The sequence below is a fragment of the Spinacia oleracea genome, chromosome 4 (assembly GCF_020520425.1).
Source record: "Spinacia oleracea cultivar Varoflay chromosome 4, BTI_SOV_V1, whole genome shotgun sequence".
NCBI classification, from domain to species: domain Eukaryota; kingdom Viridiplantae; phylum Streptophyta; class Magnoliopsida; order Caryophyllales; family Amaranthaceae; genus Spinacia; species Spinacia oleracea.
This window is the reverse complement of record NC_079490.1, coordinates 154,603,245-154,622,206: the sequence shown is the minus strand read 5'-3', so window position 1 is coordinate 154,622,206 and position 18,962 is coordinate 154,603,245. Positions and strand designations below refer to the sequence as shown.

The window sequence follows — 18,962 nt, the reverse complement described above, 5'->3', positions numbered from 1 at the left end:
GCAGGTCCTCAGTTTTTCAAAGAATAAAGTCTTCAAATTTAAAATAGGCTCGCCATCTTCAGCCGGCGGGGTCTACGGCGCAAACCACGTAGGTCCTTATTTTCAAAAAAAACAAAAATTTTAAACAGATTCGTCCACTTCTATCGGACGGGGTGTCCACCCTTAGCGGACAAGGTTCGCCACCTTCAGCGGGCGGGGTCTACGTCACAAACCGCGTAGGTCCTTATTTTCTAAAAAATTTAAACAGATTCGTCCACTTCTATCGGACGGGGTGTCCACCCTCAGCGGACAAGGTTCGCCACCTTCAGCGGGCGGGGTCTACGTCACAAACCGCGTAGGTCCTTATTTTCAAAAACATCAAACAAATTCGTCCACTTCTATCGGACGGGGGGTCCCCCTCAGAGGACAGGCTCGCCCACCTTCAGCGGGCGGGGTCTGCATCACTAACAGTGCAGGTCCTTAGTCGCTGCAGCGATAACTTTTATTGGTTTTCCCTTTTTCCAAAAATGAAAGGATTGGTTTGTTGGATTTTCCTTCGTTTTACATCCTATAAAAACAAGGGGGTTTTCTCGTTTAGCTAGCCCTGAAAATGAGAATCTTTAAAAAACGTTTTACCTCGTGATTGGGCTTGGCCAGGCCCAATTACACTTTACAACTTTAATTTCGAAAACATCTGTAGTTACTCCCAATGACAAAGTGAGGGAGTTTTCTACGCATCTTTAGATCCTTCCAATGACAAAGTGAGGAAGTTTCTATACTATCAGTTAACAAATCCCAATGACACGTGAGGGATATGTCGACACTTCAAGTGATGACCCTTAAGTCAAATGTTATCACTCGGGGGCTCGTGAGACCCTCGCAAAACAGGTCACATACACCATGGCTTGTGTGAAGCACTCCGTCTAATACTTTGACCATCGTCTTACTCCAAGACTCAGTCAAAGTGGGGGGTAACTGTAGACACCTACTTTTGTCCCCATTCCCGCAAGGGAAAGGTTCGATGATGAAAGCATAAAAACTCCACTTGACAACGCATCTCCTATAAAATAAACGAATCTCGATTCCCCGTTTCATTTCACCCGAAACCTGCTATTTATGGAAACCTGCTAAAAATAGTAACTGCCGTAAAAGGTAGCTTCTAAAAGTGGCAAATCATAAAAGATAGAAACCTGTCAGAATTAGGTGTTGCATTCCAACATAAATCCTAAATAGAAAACTGCGAGAATCCTATTCCTAATAGGATTCGGAAATAAGAGTTACGTATTAATTAAAATCCTAACGAGCCTAGAGTTCGTAACGGGCCCAGACGCATTCCGTCACAAATTGATACGCGCTAAAAGACTCAAATTAATCTCAAACTCTACGGATTTTAGAATCCGAATCTGACTAAACAAAAACTGCCCAGACCCTGTTTTCAACGCCTGGCTCTGGGCGCCGAAATCTTCGGCGCCCAGGCCTGGGCGCTGAAAGTACCTGGGTACGTTACGGCCTTCAGCCCACTTGAGCAATTTTCCATTCTCCCATTGATTCCTATGAAAATAGGAAACTTGTATTTCTCATTCACAAATCCATCTTTGTTTATGCTGCTAACTCTCAGTTTGGTCCCTATGCTTTTGGAAAAGATGTGGCAACAAAAATCCAGAGTTGACTGGATCAAACTTGGCAGCCCACTCAAAAAGGATAGAAATAGATACGCGGAAAGGGGCTGTTGAAGATAATTCAACCACACTAGAATGGATGGTACAAAGTCCTCCAGCTTTTCACCCCCAAAAACAACAATAACCAGAAGTCGAACGACGAGTGTCTGGACAACCCGCCCAATCTGCGGGTGTTGGCATTTAGATCGGTCAACCCGGCGTGTAAACAAAAGCTTCGCTTTAGCGACTTCATACCATTTGAGTCTGCCTCAGCTCCTGTTCCCGTGGAACCTTATTTTATTCACGGTAGGGACTGAGAAGAGGTAAGCTGGTATGGCTGCTAGCTTTCTATTTTCCTAATTCTTTGTGGATTAGAACTCTGCAATTCTATCTTTCCACGAACTCTTCCCCATAAATACACCCCAAGTTTCGACGTGAAACAACACACAACAACACATAATATATTCTGAGTATTGACTCTAAACCCCTTAGCCTAAGCCTCTCGCTGCGAAACTGTTCACGCGTTCTGTCGCAATCGATCCATAAATCGAACAGAACGTATCCTGTCCCATAATCGAGATTCGTTAAATAAAAAGGAGAAATAGCAAAGTCAAAGTGGTTAGTTTTCTGAGAACCGTGACGCACCTCTCAAGGGTGCGTCGTAATGTGTCCCTTTTCGATGATTTAACTGCTTTCCTCGCCCTTTTTATGAACTGTTAAACTAACCTAATTTGATTGTTCTATCACGCCTAACAAATATAATATTTTTGGGAAATCGGATTATCATGCTAGGTCCCTTAATGTTATTTAAATCAGATAATCACGATCGAATTAGTATTATATGTTGCATATTGCTAAAATCAATTCAGATTAGTTTAATAGTTAACGCATGTCCCTTCAATTATTTATGCTCAGCTAGTAAGGATATCCTGCCTCTGGAGTTATCGACGAGCGAATTACTCCTCTCGGTAGTTACAGTCCCCCGAACCCTCAATCTCTACCTTGCGGGTGTATATTGAGAGATCCCCACACCAGGGATCACAAGGGAACCTACGGCCGTCGTGGTCAAACATAATTGCACTCCCTTTATGTCACGATAACCGGGTTTTGTCAGTTTTTCTCATTGTTGTTAAAAACTGAATGGCGACTCCTATATTACTAGTCAATTGGGTGTATACTCACAGGAAATCCAATTACACTTGATTGAATAAAAAGAATCGTCACACCCACGAGGGACAGGTCACGCATTAGCCTCGCGCTTTTTCGACCCCCTCACAGTTGGTTGATTTATGACGAATTTAATTGCCTTTTATTGGGAACATTACGTTGTAAACTTTTGTGACAGGTATTATGTATAAATGTATTCCCGGTATTAGGAAGCGTCTAATTTCAAAGACGATCATGTCGGAATTTCCAACTAAAATATTAAAAAACAAATTTAAAAAAAAACAAAAAATAAGTGATTTGCGTCGCACGTTAGCTTAATGTGCGACGTAAAAAATTTATTTTTCTGGCGCCAAAAATGTCATTTGCCTCGCACATTACCTTAATCTGTGACGCAAATGACTTAGTTTTTTGGCGCTCATATAGTCATTTGCGTCGCCCATTAAGCTAAGGTGCGAGGCAAATGACTTTTCAACATGGTGCTTGAAAAGTCATTTGCGTCGTACATTAAGCTAATGTGCGAGGCAAATGACTTTTCAACATGGTGCTTGAAAAGTCATTTGCGTCGCACATTTGCTTAATGTGCGAAGCAAATGAGGGTCATTTGCCACGCACAAATGTAAAGTCATTTGCGTCGAGAGCTTTTGCCCGCACAATGTGCGACGCAAATGCACTTAAATGTGCGATGCAAATGAGCCTTTTTCCACTAGTGAACATAGACAATTAAAGTAGGGTTTTATTTTTGAAAAAATAATATCTATTTACATATCTTACTTTTCTAATTGAGCCACATATACCAAGTTAATTAACAAACAATTCATTTTTCAAAATATTTAATCCCTCTAAATTTCATTGTATTATGTATTATTGTGTTACCCCATTGCTAAAAAAAATATACTACATCAAAATAAAATGTATTAAAGTTTCTTAAGGGTACTTATTGTAATTTTTATTTAAGACAAGTGCTACTTTTATTAAGTCTAACCTTTATAAGAATTATGCATAGAATTGATATAAATACTTTAATGATATATATATATATATATATATATATATATATATATATATATATATATATATATATATATATATATATATATATATGAACTTTATTATATGCTCGTATCGAATTACAATGCTCATATAAAATGTCACATAAACATCATGTGCATAAATACTATTATGTACTCCATATATCATGAGTATTTAAAGTGACGATTAAAAAAAAAATTGATTAGATCGATATTTTATTAAATCATACATTTCGTCTATAATTAGTTGACGAGAATACAAAATAGTGCTTACACAAAGTAAGAACAAGGATTACAAATGATAATAATTTTTTAATTGAAAATGGAAATGGCGAAACAGTTTTTCACCATGTGTTTGAGAAGTATCATTCATCAAATCCCTATTTTTTTTATTGTTAATGATGTCTCTTTTAGTATGAATAAAGATATAGATTGTGAAAATGTTACTAGTATTTACACATATTTTCATAATTATCTTTCTCAGTTATACGCAATCACGGTAAAGAAATTAAAAAACTTCATAAGATGTTCATTTTTACTTGGTTTATCTCATTGATTGAGTTTCCAAACATGTTATAAGATAGAGGTTGGAGACTTAGATCATGTTTCATGGACCCCAAGATTCTATTAGTAGTTTAATGAAAAACGCGTGGTCATGCATTAAGTTTTTTTCCTTTTGCGATTAGGTTTTATTACTGCACGAAAAGGAATTAACTGATGACAGTGAGACCGATTACAATATGATCGTCTTTCGATTCTTTTTCACCATACATGTGGTCTTTTTACCCTAATTTAGAAGGGGATTAATAGCTCCATATTATGGAAGCATTTCAACAACACATCGCATGAAATTGTGAACAATTGAATATATTCTACACTTCTTTATGAAAATTATTTAACAAATCCTCTATCTTCTAAAAAATAATGATTAATTGTGTGAATATGTACATCTATAAATCGTGCATGATTTTTTTTTCTTTTGTAAATCTTTTCGGTTGTTGGCATACGATTGTCCAGTGAGAGACGAATGATGTAAACACAATGGCGCTAATGCAGTTATATATTTTGGTCTCAATTCGTTAGCTCAACATACTTAATGATATAATACAGCTGACCTAATATATTCGCCATTCAAGTTGTTATAATTAGAAGTCGAATCTTCTTATTTTATGTAATTTCTCTATCAAATCAATTCATTGTAACTATAAAATCATACTTCGTATATAACATAACCTCATTATCAGGGTTGTTCATATCTAATCTAAATTAGAAAACTCGGTCGAACTATAATTCCAAGTTGCACTTAAATCAAGTAATTTTTTATCCAACTTTCAATCCTCATTATTCCATGTCGGGTCCAAGATTAGTTTTTTTTTTCAACGTCGAGAATTGCAAACTCTTTGTTTACTCCATACCTTAGCAAGAATTTTGAAATTCATTTAAAAGCAAATCGAAGCCCTTCGTCAATGAAGTCATTGAGTTGCTCGTAAGCGAATGTCAACTGCATATATGTCAAGGTCTAATAAAATAACTCATCATCTTACTCCCACGCCACATTCCAAACTATTATTAAGATTAGTCATAATAGTTTCAATCAATTATCACCATCTAATATCCAACCCCTTAGATATATCTTTGTAATTGAAAAATAAAATAAATGTATAGAGCTCATATTTCTTATTAGGTTTCTCTTAATAAACTTCCTACTCATTTCCTTTTGTACTAAGACCTTGTACCTTACCTAATGACTTGATTCTTCAAAACAAAGGACCAAAGGTACCTAACTACCCACTTAGTCCATTACTCACTCTATTAAACACTTACCACCAAACCAACAATTATCTAATGAATCATTGACCTTTTATTCTTGGGATACAAAAACAAAAGGAAAGATTAGTAAAAATAAAATTAAAATCACACACTTTAAAAATTAGGAATTAAAATAAAACATCTAATATAATCTCAAAGTAATCCTTAATCCAATAATTAGTCCCATTTCCCTTCACACTTGTACAACACACATTAGCTGTATTTAATTCCTTCAAACGAAACAAATAAACAATACTCTACTCTCTTCTCTTGTCTGCTATGCTCTCTCTCATATTTTCTCTCTCCTAAATTCTCTCCAATTAAAAATATTTACTTCTGTCTGAACGGCGGCTCAGACGTCGCCACCGCAGCTTCCGGCCGCAGTCATGAACCCACCAAACTACTTAAACTCACTGAAAACCGAGATGGACCGCACTCCACCTCCGCAACAGCGGGGAGGTGTTCTCCTCCACCGTAGAGCCCTCTCCGACACCACCTTCCGATTCTCCGGCGACGAAGATGACGATTTTCTCTTCGACATCGAGAATTTCAATCTCTCTTCCTTAGACATTCCTCCTTCTCCTCAAGGAGGTGCGCCTGCAGCCACTGCCCTCCCCATGGCCGTTGATTCCTCCAAGTCGGACGAATCTAGCGGCGACAATCGGTCTTCTTCCACCTCTTCTAGGGCGGCGAACCAAGCTCATGTCGCCCCGCACCTTCGAAGCTTGTCCGTTGACGCTGATTTTTTTGACGGACTGTCGTTCGGCGGTGGCGGCGGAGGTGGAGGAGAGAGGAGGGTCGGTGGAGATGGTGGTGGAAATGGAGGAGAGAGAAAAGTGGGGATGCATAGAAGAACAAGTTCTATGGATGGTGCTTCGAGTTCGATGATGTTTGAAGGAGAGTCGATGTTAGTGGATGGAATCAAGAAGGCTATGCCTCCTGAGAGACTCGCTGAACTTGCTCTCATCGACCCGAAGCGCGCTAAAAGGTTTCACTCTCCTCTTTTCGTTTGAGTCCCGCTTCTTTTTCGTTTCAATTTTATTGTTGGTTTTGAGTTTGTGTTCATTTGCTAATTGCTTGGTTGCTGCATTTTGATGATTAATTCATGTAGTTGTGTAATTGGAACCCTGTGGAAAATTTTGAGTCTTATTAATGGTTGCTCTTAAAAATTTGAGATTAATTGAAGAAATAGATGGTATCATATACTTCGTAGGATGGAATAGAGCGGCTTTTGAGAGAAAGTAGGTAAGGCTGATGATTGGTCATAGATTATGGGATGCTGGTATTTGTAGAGAGGCTTTCTGGTAGAAGAGTGAGGTTTTGGGAGACATGATGGAATGAATTGGTAATGAATGAGATCGAGCTTGGACTTGTGGAGTTTGAATGATGAAAGACCGCATGTTTTGGAGAAAATGTTGAAGGATATAGATTTAAAGACAATGGCTGTAAACTCTTAACCCACTGGAGTTTCAACGAAGGCATTACAGTCCAGCACCAAAGCTCTTAAGGTTCAACTACTATATGAAAGTTGAAGAAGCCTAGTTAATGTTGAATGTTCTGGTATTTGAGTTCATTCTTATAATTTTTATTTTTATATTATAGTTCCGTCTGCATTTTTATTTGGTCAATTGTTTGTGATTTACTCTATGGAAATTGGATTTTTTTGGGTATGAATTTAGATTTCTTCTTTGGCTGGAGATTTACCATGTCGAATTGATTCTTACCAATAAGAAGTTGATATTTAGTTCAGTGGAGTTATACTTAGGATGCCGTAGTCTTTTTGATATAATATTTTGGAAAGAAAGTGGGTAAGGCTGATGATTATTATGGAATACAAGATGCTAGTGCGTGCACAAATTGAGTAACGTTTGGAGGAGGTATTTTGGTTAAAGACATTCATTTTAGACAGGGTGAATGATTCTGCAGTGAGTGTTTCAAGTTCCAACACAAATTATAAATGATTCAAGAACGGATAGAACGAGTAGGCAATGGTTGATGAGACGGTGAGAACCTATTGGGGATTTGGGGGTTCTTTTGTTTATTAAGACAAAAGTGGTAAAACCGTAAAGCAACAGGCTTTCAACAAATAAATTACAGTCCACTACCAACTTTTTAAAGGCGAAATACCAGACAAAAGATGAAGAGCCGATTATGTTCTGTGCCTCATCTCTAAAGGATGAACAATAGGATTGTGGATGAAGAAGTCGACTTGCCCACCAAAGTGTTATTCCATAGGAGGATAGCTCTCAACTTAGGATATGTCTGTTAATAGACTTTCTGTATTTAAAATTTTTATATCACGTAACATGTGATAAACCATACACTGTTTGCACCATTAAAGTCCGTGATGCTCTCCTTGAATTCGTTTCCAGTTTTTCAGAGGTCTCTTTCTTCTAATGGCTACTGTGATTTCAAGTTGATGAAATTTGTAGTATTACGTTATTCTGACGGCTAAACATTTAAGTTTTTGGTAACTGAGGGTGTGGTTTATCAAGTTGGAATCTGTATGGGCTTATTGGGACTATCAAGTAATGAAGCTTTGTTTAACCTAATTTTTTTTCCTCTTTTCATGCATATATGCGACCTAGAAAGACCTGCTTGAACCAGGAACGTAAAAGCATATATTCCTAAAAATTTCATGAAGATTTTGACTTAGAGATTCCTTTATGTTGAATATGTGCACATATGGGAACTCATTGAAAGCTTTCGTTAAATTGACTTTCCTAATGAAGCTTCAATTATTAGAAACCGCGTCTAACTTAAAGTGAGACCGTGAGAGAAAAAAAATCTTCTCTTTCCGACATTAATCTTAAACTCTTTCATGGAGTAAAAAGTAGTAAAGTAAACCCTTAAAAATCTTCAAGTTTAATACAGGATTCCGAATTCTAAAAGCCCCAGATTTAGGCTTTGAATGTTAGTTTTGTACCCAGTAAGTGCGCTTGAGACTATTGTACTCATAAACTAGGTTCTTTAGCTGGTTCCTTTATGGATTGTCATTTAACAAACAAGTAATAACTTAGCCTTAGACAAAGACACTAACACCTTAATCATGGACAAAGGCAAAGCAACAAGCAACTTACTCAAGGATAGAGATAAAAAGACAAAACAAATCAATTCATATTTACAAAGATTTCATCCGTCGTCTTATCATTTATTCGTATGCTCATTGAAGATTACTTTCTGAACAATGTGAAACTTAAGATGATTCACGAACCTATCGGTTTTAAAACACAAAAGATCGAAATTTACACTTCCATTTTAAATCATAAGCTGGTGTAGGTCCTAAATACAAAGCTGCAAATAATTTTCACTCGAGAACAAAGCTACGTAATGTTAAAATTACCCTACAATTTAAAGAGGGGTTGTTCTTCGACACCGCTGGCATATCACAATAACGCCCTAAATGACCCTGCAATTTTCCAAATTACCCTTTAGTATTTTTTACCACCCGCTTACCACTTACTTTCTCTGTCTTTCCCAACTCACCCCTCACCTTCTCACGACCACACCGGATAACTAACACGAAGACATCGTAGTACCACCCACCGTTCTTTTCGCTGCAATTATTAGGGTGGCTACATGGTGGGTGCCGTAGGGAAACTGCATCCAGTGAAGTTTTTTGGCCCTGGAGGAAGAATACATCTAGTTGAGTTTGATCCTAAGGTAATACTAAGTTACATCTAGTCTCCTCCTAATGTATGACTAAGTTAGATCTAGTCTCTTCCTAATGTATGATTTAGTTAGATCTAGTCTCCTGCTTTGATGTCGATGTCGGCAGCTGCATGGGTAGCAATGGCGAAGGTGGAAGCATTGGTTATGACATGTGTGCAACGGCGAGAGGAGAGAAGCGGTGAGTATAGGAGGCGAGATGGCACGTAGAGGAGTTGAGTCCTTAGTATAGGGGGAGATTAGTCAAACTATATTTAGGCGAGGTTGGCCCTAGGGGAAGACTATATCTATTTGAGTTTGACTCTACGACGAGATTAAGACAGACTGTATTAGATTCTAGTATCCTCCTAAGGCCAGACATAGTTAACTCTAGTCTCGTGCTTTAATGTCGGCAGGGGGGTTGCGAATCTTGCAATGGCGAATGTGGCTGCATTGGTTATGATGTGTATGCAATGGAGAGTAGAGGAGGTGAGATGGTAGGCGGAGGAGTTTGTATGGTTGCCGGAATTTTTGGTGAGATGGGTAAGGGAGAGAAAAAGAGGGATAAGTGAACAAGTGGAAGGTAGTAAGGGTATAATACGAAAAGATGAAAATATGGTGTTTGTTTGTAAAAAAAAATGGGGACTAGAGGAGGTGAGATGGTAGGCGGAGGAGTTTGTATGGTTGCCGGAATTTTTGGTGAGATGGGTAAGGGAGAGAAAAAGAGGGATAAGTGAACAAGTGGAAGGTAGTAAGGGTATAATACGAAAAGATGAAAATATGGTGTTTGTTTGTAAAAAAAAATGGGCGTCATAATTCAGTTTAATGTTTTTTTCGTGTCATGTGTACTCAGTGAGTTGAATGAAAAACACTCCCTAGTCTTTTCTCTCCTCCCCCCCCCCCCCCCCCCCCCCGACACACACACACACTCTAAGTATGTAAACCCATTCAACCAGAATTTCCAAACCAAAAATTATAAATAAAATACTTCCTTCTTTCCATATTTATTGCACGGGTGATGGGCACTAGATCTTATGTAGTGGGAAAAAGTACGAGAGAGAAAGGCAAAAATACAAACTTGCCCATGTGATTAAAACATTAAATAATAAACAAGAGTTAACATGTAAGAGTAGATTGAGTATTTGTAGTGTAAAAGCAAGTGTTTTATTCCTAAAATGGATATGGTGCAATATTTGTGAAATTTCCTTAAAAGGTAAATGATGTAATAATATTGAAACGGAGGAAGTAGATATTTTTTGAATACTCATTATATTGTAGTTTTTCCCTGTTTATGAATGGGTTTTTATTTTATTTATGAAACTCATGGTTTGTAATATAGGCAATGTGTGTATGACATTGTTATCATTGTGTATGTTTGAATAGTATAAAGTTGAAATTTTATTTTGGACCCATCATTTAAAAATTATTGGATCCACCACCCCTTACTAGCTTAGGATAATATGAGTTCACATATTCACCCACATGACTGATAGCTGATACCGTTTTTGTTGTGTTTGGGGACAAGGAATAGGTGCTTGACAGATAAGTTTTGAATGATAAGTAAAATAGGTACCTTTGAGGCCTTCGTGTTTATTTTGCAGAGGAAAATCAGACTTAAATATGTGGATGTTGGTCCTAAAGCATGGGCCACCCATTCACCAAACCCTTAACAAAGAAAATAGGTCCCACTACCCGCGCTATAAAGCATGAACCACCAAGTTAAGGTTGAGGAACCATACTAGAAACTCCTAGCCGAGGATTAAGAAATCCCACCTTGTTACTAGGCTGTTATGCTGAAAAGAAACAAGATTTTGAAATAACTCTCAACCGCGTTAAACATAGTCTAAACATATTTATTAATCAACCCTCCAAATCTTTAAGTTTGTATTACACGTACATATGACGTCTGTATATTCCATATATGTAGCCTAAAAGTCAGAAGGTTTCAATTTAAAACAGTAAGGTAGAGATATAATATTTGATTTTCTCTGAACAATATCAATTCGTAGATATGACGACTTACCCCGTTCTTTTATTATTGCAACATTTTTTTATTTGTTCTCCAATTCAATCTTGGACCATTGATATCTTTCTTTCCGTATAGCATGGTTTTACATGATTAGTAAAATGATACGGCCAAAGTTTGTAAAGTTGACCAACAAAAAACCAAATGGTTCAATAATAGATTAACAGAGGACGTAACTCCGTTAAATAAGACAAATTTCTGAATAACAGATGAAGAATACGAAGAGATTCGCCAAGTCTGAAACTTACGTATAAAATTGAACCTGATTTGAAAATTTCAGATTAAGTTTTTCTTTGAAGCTAGGATTACTCCTTAAATACCAAATCAAACTAAGTGTCAATAATATGTACAACATCTTCCAAAGTAACTCTTAACTCTTCCAAAGAGTCAAAAGAAGTAAAAGAAAGTTTGATCTTTGTAAGATTCCTAATTTTAAAGCCTCGTATAAGGACTATCCAATTTTGGTTGTTACTCTGTATACCATCTAGTTTGCATAAAACTGTAGTAGTAATGATCAGACAAAGTTCATGAGCTAGTTCCTTACTTGACAAAAACATAGAAATAAGTGTAGTAGTGGACTAGTTTCACTTCTGCAAGGGCACTCTATTCCATAGACCATGAGAATTTGATTCTTCATACTAACTCCGTTTCATAATGATCATTACAATTACTATTTGCACAAATATTAAGACACATAATAAAGTGTGTAAAAAGGTGCAGAGTGTAATGAAATATAGATAAAGTAAGAGAGATGGTGGAAAAAAAAGGTAGTTGTAAGAAAAGAGAGAAAAAGTGAGTGGAAAAATGTAAATTTGTGGGGTAAGAGGGGTAGGGCGGTACATTTTCATATCCAAACCTAGTATAAAACACAATGTAAAGAACATTATGAAACAGATTAAACAGAAAACGTAAAAATTATTATGAAATAGAGGTAGTAGACTAGTAGGAGATAATTAGTTGAGTTTATAGGGGATACTGAGTCCATTCTATTCTTGGAGAAGATCTTGTTATTTGCTAGTTTTTTGAGAAATGGGAGTAAAGATGGAAGATATTTTTTATTTTGTATGCTAAGGTGTGGTTTAATTTGTACAATGGAGTCAAATCTTTGAATTACTTCAATTCTGAATTAAATGCATCTCAAGACTTCAATCGGGATTCTTTTGATTACATTACCTAATACCTAGGCTCAAAAGAACAATTTGATGTGAGCTGCATGCCTAAGATAATATACTTTAAAAATTTGAATAAAGTAGAAGTGAGGAAGGATATTCAAAGATAATATACTTTAAAAATCTTTTCAGAGAAAAGTATTTTTCATCTCAAGCCCTCAAAAGAAGATTTGGTAATAAATCAAGATTAATAGATGTTAGGCCTAAGCTTATCTATTAATCTTGATTTCTTACCAAATATTGTTTATTCTAACTTTGGTGTCCCACCTTTTATCAACCCTTTACCATCTTGTTGATGTACTTCCTCCGTTCCCTTATTTGGTAAAAGGGTTGATAAAAGGTAGGGGTGGCGTTCGGGTTTTGTTTCGGTCAATTTCGGGTTGTGTAAAAAAATATCAAAAATATTGTAAAACTTAATATTACTACAAAATATGATAAAATGGGTCAAATCGGGTGGATTTCAGGTCATTCGGGTTCGGTTCAGGTTCGAGTTTCTCTCAGTAACTCCAGGTCGGGTTATCAGGTCGGGTCAGGGATTAACCAAAGTTAGAATAAACAATATTTGGTAATAAATCAAGATTTATAGATTAGCTTAGGCCTAAATCTATTAACCTTGATTTATTACCAAATCTTCTTTTGAGGACTTGGGATGAAAAATACTTTTTTCTATTATCTTTGAATATCCTTCCTTGTCAGTTAAGTGGCAACCAAAAATTCTAATCCCCTCTGATTTAGTTGATCCACTTCCCTTTTAGGTATCTGTTACCCCTACAAAATGACATGTATACCCTTACTTAATAACTTAATCTCCCTAATTTTTTTTGTAATCCTACCTACCCCCGTAATCCCTTCATCGATATTAACCCCCTATAAAACCTTCTCTCCCATCCCAATGTCCCATCAACCCATCTCCTCAACTACCACCAGCCCTCCCATTCCTTTCTCCAACGTGACAACCAGTCCAACGACAATCATGTTTCCTCACTCGTCTTCCGATGAAATGGAGTATGTTTTGATTTTTATATTTTTTATAGAGTTGAAATTCTTATTCATTTGACAATTCATTGATCTCTTGTTTAATTAGTTTCATTTCGTTTTTTAATTTTTCCAGTCCTCTTAGATTTCGTCAAGTTTTGATGAATTTTTCAAATTTGGTGAAATATGGGTGAGGTTGGTGGTAATGAGGATAGGTGTGGTGGGGGGAGGGCGATGTGATGGTGGTGGTAGACTGGTAGTAAGGGGTATAAATTTGATAGACTGGATTAGACTTTTAGACTTTCCCAGGAGCAAGTGCGATCAAAAGTATTTAAGTCCAAAGTCTGGTCCCCATTCCAATCCAAATGTTTTTGACATCATTTTATATTTTACCTTTTAGGCCCAAATAAACCTTATTTTCTTTAATAAAAAAATGAAACCCTTATGGTCAAAATTTCAATTTTTTTTAAAGGTGCCAATCGGGTCATTTGGATTGAGTTCCGACCAAGTTTTGAGGAAAATAAATCGGGTTGACTTTGGGTTTGCGTCGTGTTGAGACATTGCCATTGGGCTTATTGTGATAAAATAATTACTACTAGACACATTGTTGTCGCGTCAGTTTGGTCGTGTCGTGTTAAAATCGGTCCGGTTACAATTTGGGTCTAGTGATTTCGGGTAGAGTTCGGATCTCAAGGCGGGTAATTTGGGTCAGGTTATCGGTTCAACTGTGCGGTTTAATTGTCTTACACTTTAAAAAAATATAGTTTTGGGTTTTGTATGAACAGACTTTTGGTGATTTAGAACCCATTTTAAATGATCGCCCAAATCGCTTAATGTGTGAGGGGACCATAATTGAAAACACAACTAAAATATTTCTCAGTTTTAAAAAGGGCATATTTTAACATTTTTTTTAAATTAGATAAATATATTTTGATGAAAAATAAATTATAATAAATAATAGTATTAATAATAAACATAATAATAAAAATTAACATTAGTAATTATAAATTTTCAAAACTTTAGTCTAATTGGACTATTGGACTCCAAGAGATCTAGTCCAATTAAGACCCGACAAACAGGTCGGTTGAATCCATTTGGATTAGGTCATTTCGGGTCACTTTTACTTCGGGTTGGGCCGGTTCCATTTGGATTTCGGATTTCGCGTTTAACTCGGTTTTTGATGGGCGGGTTTGGGTTATGGATTTAGGTCAATATCGGATCAGGTTTTTCGTGTTAGATCGGGTATTTTCGGGTTAGATTGTCTTTTTCGGTTTTCGAGTTTCAGGTTATTTCACTTTAAATTTGGTCGTCATTCATAAAAACATTTTATTATCATGTAACAATATTTCTTACAAAAGAATTAAGGGTTAAGCGATATGGTTAGGTGTTTATTGTTTATGATGTGGGAGTTACAGTAAACGATAAGGGCTACATTTTCACATTTTTACAGGTAATAATAATATTAAAAGTTAAAAGAAGTGGTGTTATTTAGTTTAAACTATTGGTAAATTTGAGTTGTTCTTCGGTTCAGATTGGATTCGAGTCTTCGGTTCGGATCCATTTGGGTTGATAATTGATTCAAAGTTCACAGTTATTTTTGGTTCGGGTTAATTCGGTTTTGGGTGAAGATCGGTTTGGGTTTATTCGGTTTGAGTTGATTTGGGGATCCGGGTCATTTCGGGTAAAATCCATTCCGGGTCGGTTTCGGTTTAGGGTCAGAAACCAATTAGGGATTCTGGTCAAAATCGGGTAAAGAATCGGTTTTTTCGGGTCCGGGTCAGTTTTGCTATGGTCTAGTCCAAGTCCAGCCAAAGAAAGTTTGGATACAAAAATTCGAGTCCAACTGCAATAACAAACTTTTTCAAGTGGTCCATTTCGACAAGTTTAGATTCGATTGGAATTTGAGCTTTTCCTGTCCCACTTACACCTGAAGATGGTAGTTGTTGGATATAGCTAACAATATAGGTGGCTTTGTGGGGGTGAGTGGAAGGAAAGGGGTGGTAGGTGGCTGTGAGTAATAGGCGTTTGTGGTATTCGTATATAGTGGGCAGTGATAGGTGGCTATGTAGTGTTGGGTAACTGGATAGTGGTAGGTGGTGATATGTGTATGTATTGCTGGCGGGTTTGATTGAGAGGCGATAAGTTAGTTTTGTGCTGGTGGGTAGTGGCGGTTGTCTATGATGTGCTTAGATAAGCAAAGGGGTTAACTACTAATGTTTACCCCTAAACATCACTCATAAAACACGTGGCATGCCCAAGTGGAACAACTATTACTCTATTAGAGAACAAAGGATACTCTAATTATCTTCTGTTCTTCCGTTAATCTTCATTTCTCACTTCAAATTCTTCCCAATTTACTTCGATTCTATAATAGATGCCATCAGAGGAATGAATTACCATCTGTGGCATGCTGGCGTTAGGTAACATTTAAATATGTGCAAGAGATCATATTAGACAATCTTTTGCTTACAGGGGTCAATCTGATAGTGGTATTGCCATAATTTTAGACTGTATTGAGCTCTTGTAGAAAATGTTGATGGAATATCTATAAGGGGGTTGGAAAGCTGTAGTCTATCTAATGCATTGATGAGAGAGAGTTGCTTATATGAAATTAGGGGGCAACTATATTTTCGAACCAGATGAATCTGAGTGCGTATCATTTACTTGGTGACACCTTATACTTTTACTAGGAAAGAACGACCATATTTAAAGACCACAAATATTATTTATACTTTCTACTCTTGCTTGGGTTTGTGCTAACTATTTTCCTTAAATTTGGAATAAAATAATTATTAGTTTTTAAAATCATTTTCTAACTCCTCAGTGGCCAAATTATTGTAGAATATTGTAGAATGCTTTCAACGTTTAACCTTGTCTTTTTGGTCAATCAGACCCCTTGCCTGATCCTTTCAACTTTCTTCATAGGATTCTTGCAAACAGACAATCTGCAGCACGATCAAAGGAAAGAAAAATAAGATACACTGGCGAGTTGGAGAGGAGGGTACAGACACTGCAGACAGAGGCAACTACCCTTTCTGCACAAGTCACATTGCTGCAGGTAAGCACAACAAATCATGTTGGACCTCTGTTTAGAGATTTCTTGTTGGACCTCGGTTTTGATGGGAGCACTGTCTGGTCGCCTTGATCTTTGTTGATTATATTACGACATGATTTTTTGTCAGTCCAAATCCACTGTGTTTGACATGTTATCCTTCATATTCTAGTCACCGAAGTCATTTTATGGTGTGAATTAAATTGCTATGTATCTTGTTGTGCTAATTAATTGGTGTAAGAAAAGCAGTATGTTTTTAACCTGTATTAAACCGTCCTTTGGATTATACGAATTATTATGTTGTAACCTTGATGGCTATTGTGGTGCTAATATTGATTTACCTGCATACATAATGAAATTTTTGGAATACTGCAAGCAGGGTAAAAATTGTAGCCCTGAAGTGCCAAAATCTCTAGCTAAGTAACCTATACTTCTGTAACATAATTATAATTGCATGCATGTGTGATTACTTATTTATTACAAGTATGTCTAGGTTTTGGGCTGTGGGCCAGGTTAGTTTATAGGGATTTTATTTTTGTTTTTCTTGGGTTAATTTACTCAATTCATCTACACATTATGTAGAGTCTAGAAAGATCATAATATTTTATCTGCACTGCAAACGGCATTGACTTTATGACATTGACTTTTGTTTCTCTCCTCTGTTTTAGTTGAATTCTTCATATTCCCCTTCCCTCCTGTCCTGTAATTTTCACATCCTGGTTTCCCCAGCTGCAGAAAACTATTTCCTGAAGAGTGACCCTGTCCTTGAGATGAGCATCATAGATTATTAAGGATCTAGTGCTAGAACTAATTCTTGCTTTAATAAAATTGCATAGGGTCGATGTTTTGCTGCTCAAGTTACTCTAGTCTTTGTTGTCTTCTAGACTAACTAATAGACTCTGATTACTTGTAGTAGTATGCAATTCAAACTTCCCATGATGCAGAAATCTCAAAAAGCAGCTGAACAGTTGTTACCCTTGAGTAGGCTTGGTTTCTTTTCTTTGGCACTCTTGTTATCCAAAAGGAGGATATGGACACACAAGGAGATAACATAGCCAAATTTAGATAGCGTGAAACCACTATTTGTTAGTTATTAAGAAACATGCAGCATGATTTAGGAAGAAGTCTTAAATCTTTACGGAGATTTAATAGTTTTTATGTTGCTATTATTGATGGTAATGCTCCATCTGGGCTAAGAAATTACCTTTAATTCATGCAGAGAGACACTACTGGACTGACCATTGAGAACAAGGAACTAAAGTTACGTCTGCAGGCCTTGGAGCAACAAGCACAACTGAGAAATGGTATATAAGTATCTGTTTTGAAAAAAAAGAGTTGTTATAGTACATTCCTTGGTTGCCATTAGCATGCCTATGCACTTGAACTTAATTAAGTAATTTGCAAACATATATTAACACAAGTTATATTTTGGGACTAAGGCTTTGTTGTTGTATATTAACACAAGTTATATTGATATTTTGTTGGGTGGCAGATCTGAATGAAGCATTGAGGGGAGAAGTTCAGAGGCTGAGGGTAGCAACTGGGCAAAATCCATCAGGCAACAACCATGCTGCTGGCAGGGGGCGGTTCGCTCAGTTTCCAACACATATGCAGAATGCACAATCCTTTGGTGGCCAGCAGAACCAGCTGCAGCCTCCTCAGCAGCAGCAGTTCCAAATGCCCGACCAGGCAGGTGGCAGCAATCTGAGTGCTCACAAGGACCTGAAACCGAGGTTCATGGACTTCAATCACAAGGGTTAAGGTTTACTCATGAAGCCTTGACTCTCTTAGAAATTTGAATAGCATGTTGTAAATATAATTTAGACCCACATTTTCGGTACTCGTAATAGACCCACATGAACCTGTTGTTGTTGTTGTTGTAGTTGTTGCCGTTGGTTGTAGTTGTTGTCGTCGTTGTAGTTGTTGTCGTTGTTGTTGGTGCTGTTGTTGTAGTTGTTGTCATTGTAGTTGTTGTTGTCGTGTCGTTGTAGTTGTTGTCGTCGTGTCGTTGTAGTTGTTGTCGTCGTTGTTGGTGCTGTTGTAGTAGTAACTGTTAAATTTTTATTTAGATGAACCACAGATTAAAAAGTTGTTTATCAACTCCCCTCCTCCCTTCCCCTCCCCCAACCCCCCCTTATACCCATGATACAGTTTTGTTAAAACTTTTATGGCTGTTCCTTGCTGCCAAACTGTTGCTTCGGGGAAAAAATTGCTCGTTTTAAACTAGTTATGGCTATATGCATGCCTATATTTTAAATGATTTCCAAAAGCTTGAGAGTGACTTTGGAATTTGTTGGTGTTTGACAAACTTTTTAAACTGCATTTCCTCAAAAAAATCTTGTAACTGTCTGGGGGATAGTTTGCCCATCTTGTGGCAGAAAATAATACTCACAGGCCAAATGAATCATCTTTGAAGTTGGAATAGAATAGTCGTGTGTTGAATATCATTCA

General features: G+C 36.9%; 1 protein-coding gene across 1 annotated transcript; it reads left to right on the top strand.

The window, feature by feature from the left end:
* Positions 1-5,884: 5,884 nt before the first annotated feature.
* On the top strand, positions 5,885-18,611 carry LOC110784681 (transcription factor VIP1). Its single transcript, XM_021989136.2, has 4 exons — positions 5,885-6,629; positions 16,385-16,517; positions 17,731-17,815; positions 18,004-18,611. Exons 1-4 carry the CDS (start codon positions 6,028-6,030, stop codon positions 18,270-18,272), a joined length of 1,089 nt encoding a protein of 362 aa, XP_021844828.2. The 5' UTR covers positions 5,885-6,027; the 3' UTR covers positions 18,273-18,611.
* The last annotated feature ends 351 nt before the right edge of the window (positions 18,612-18,962 follow it).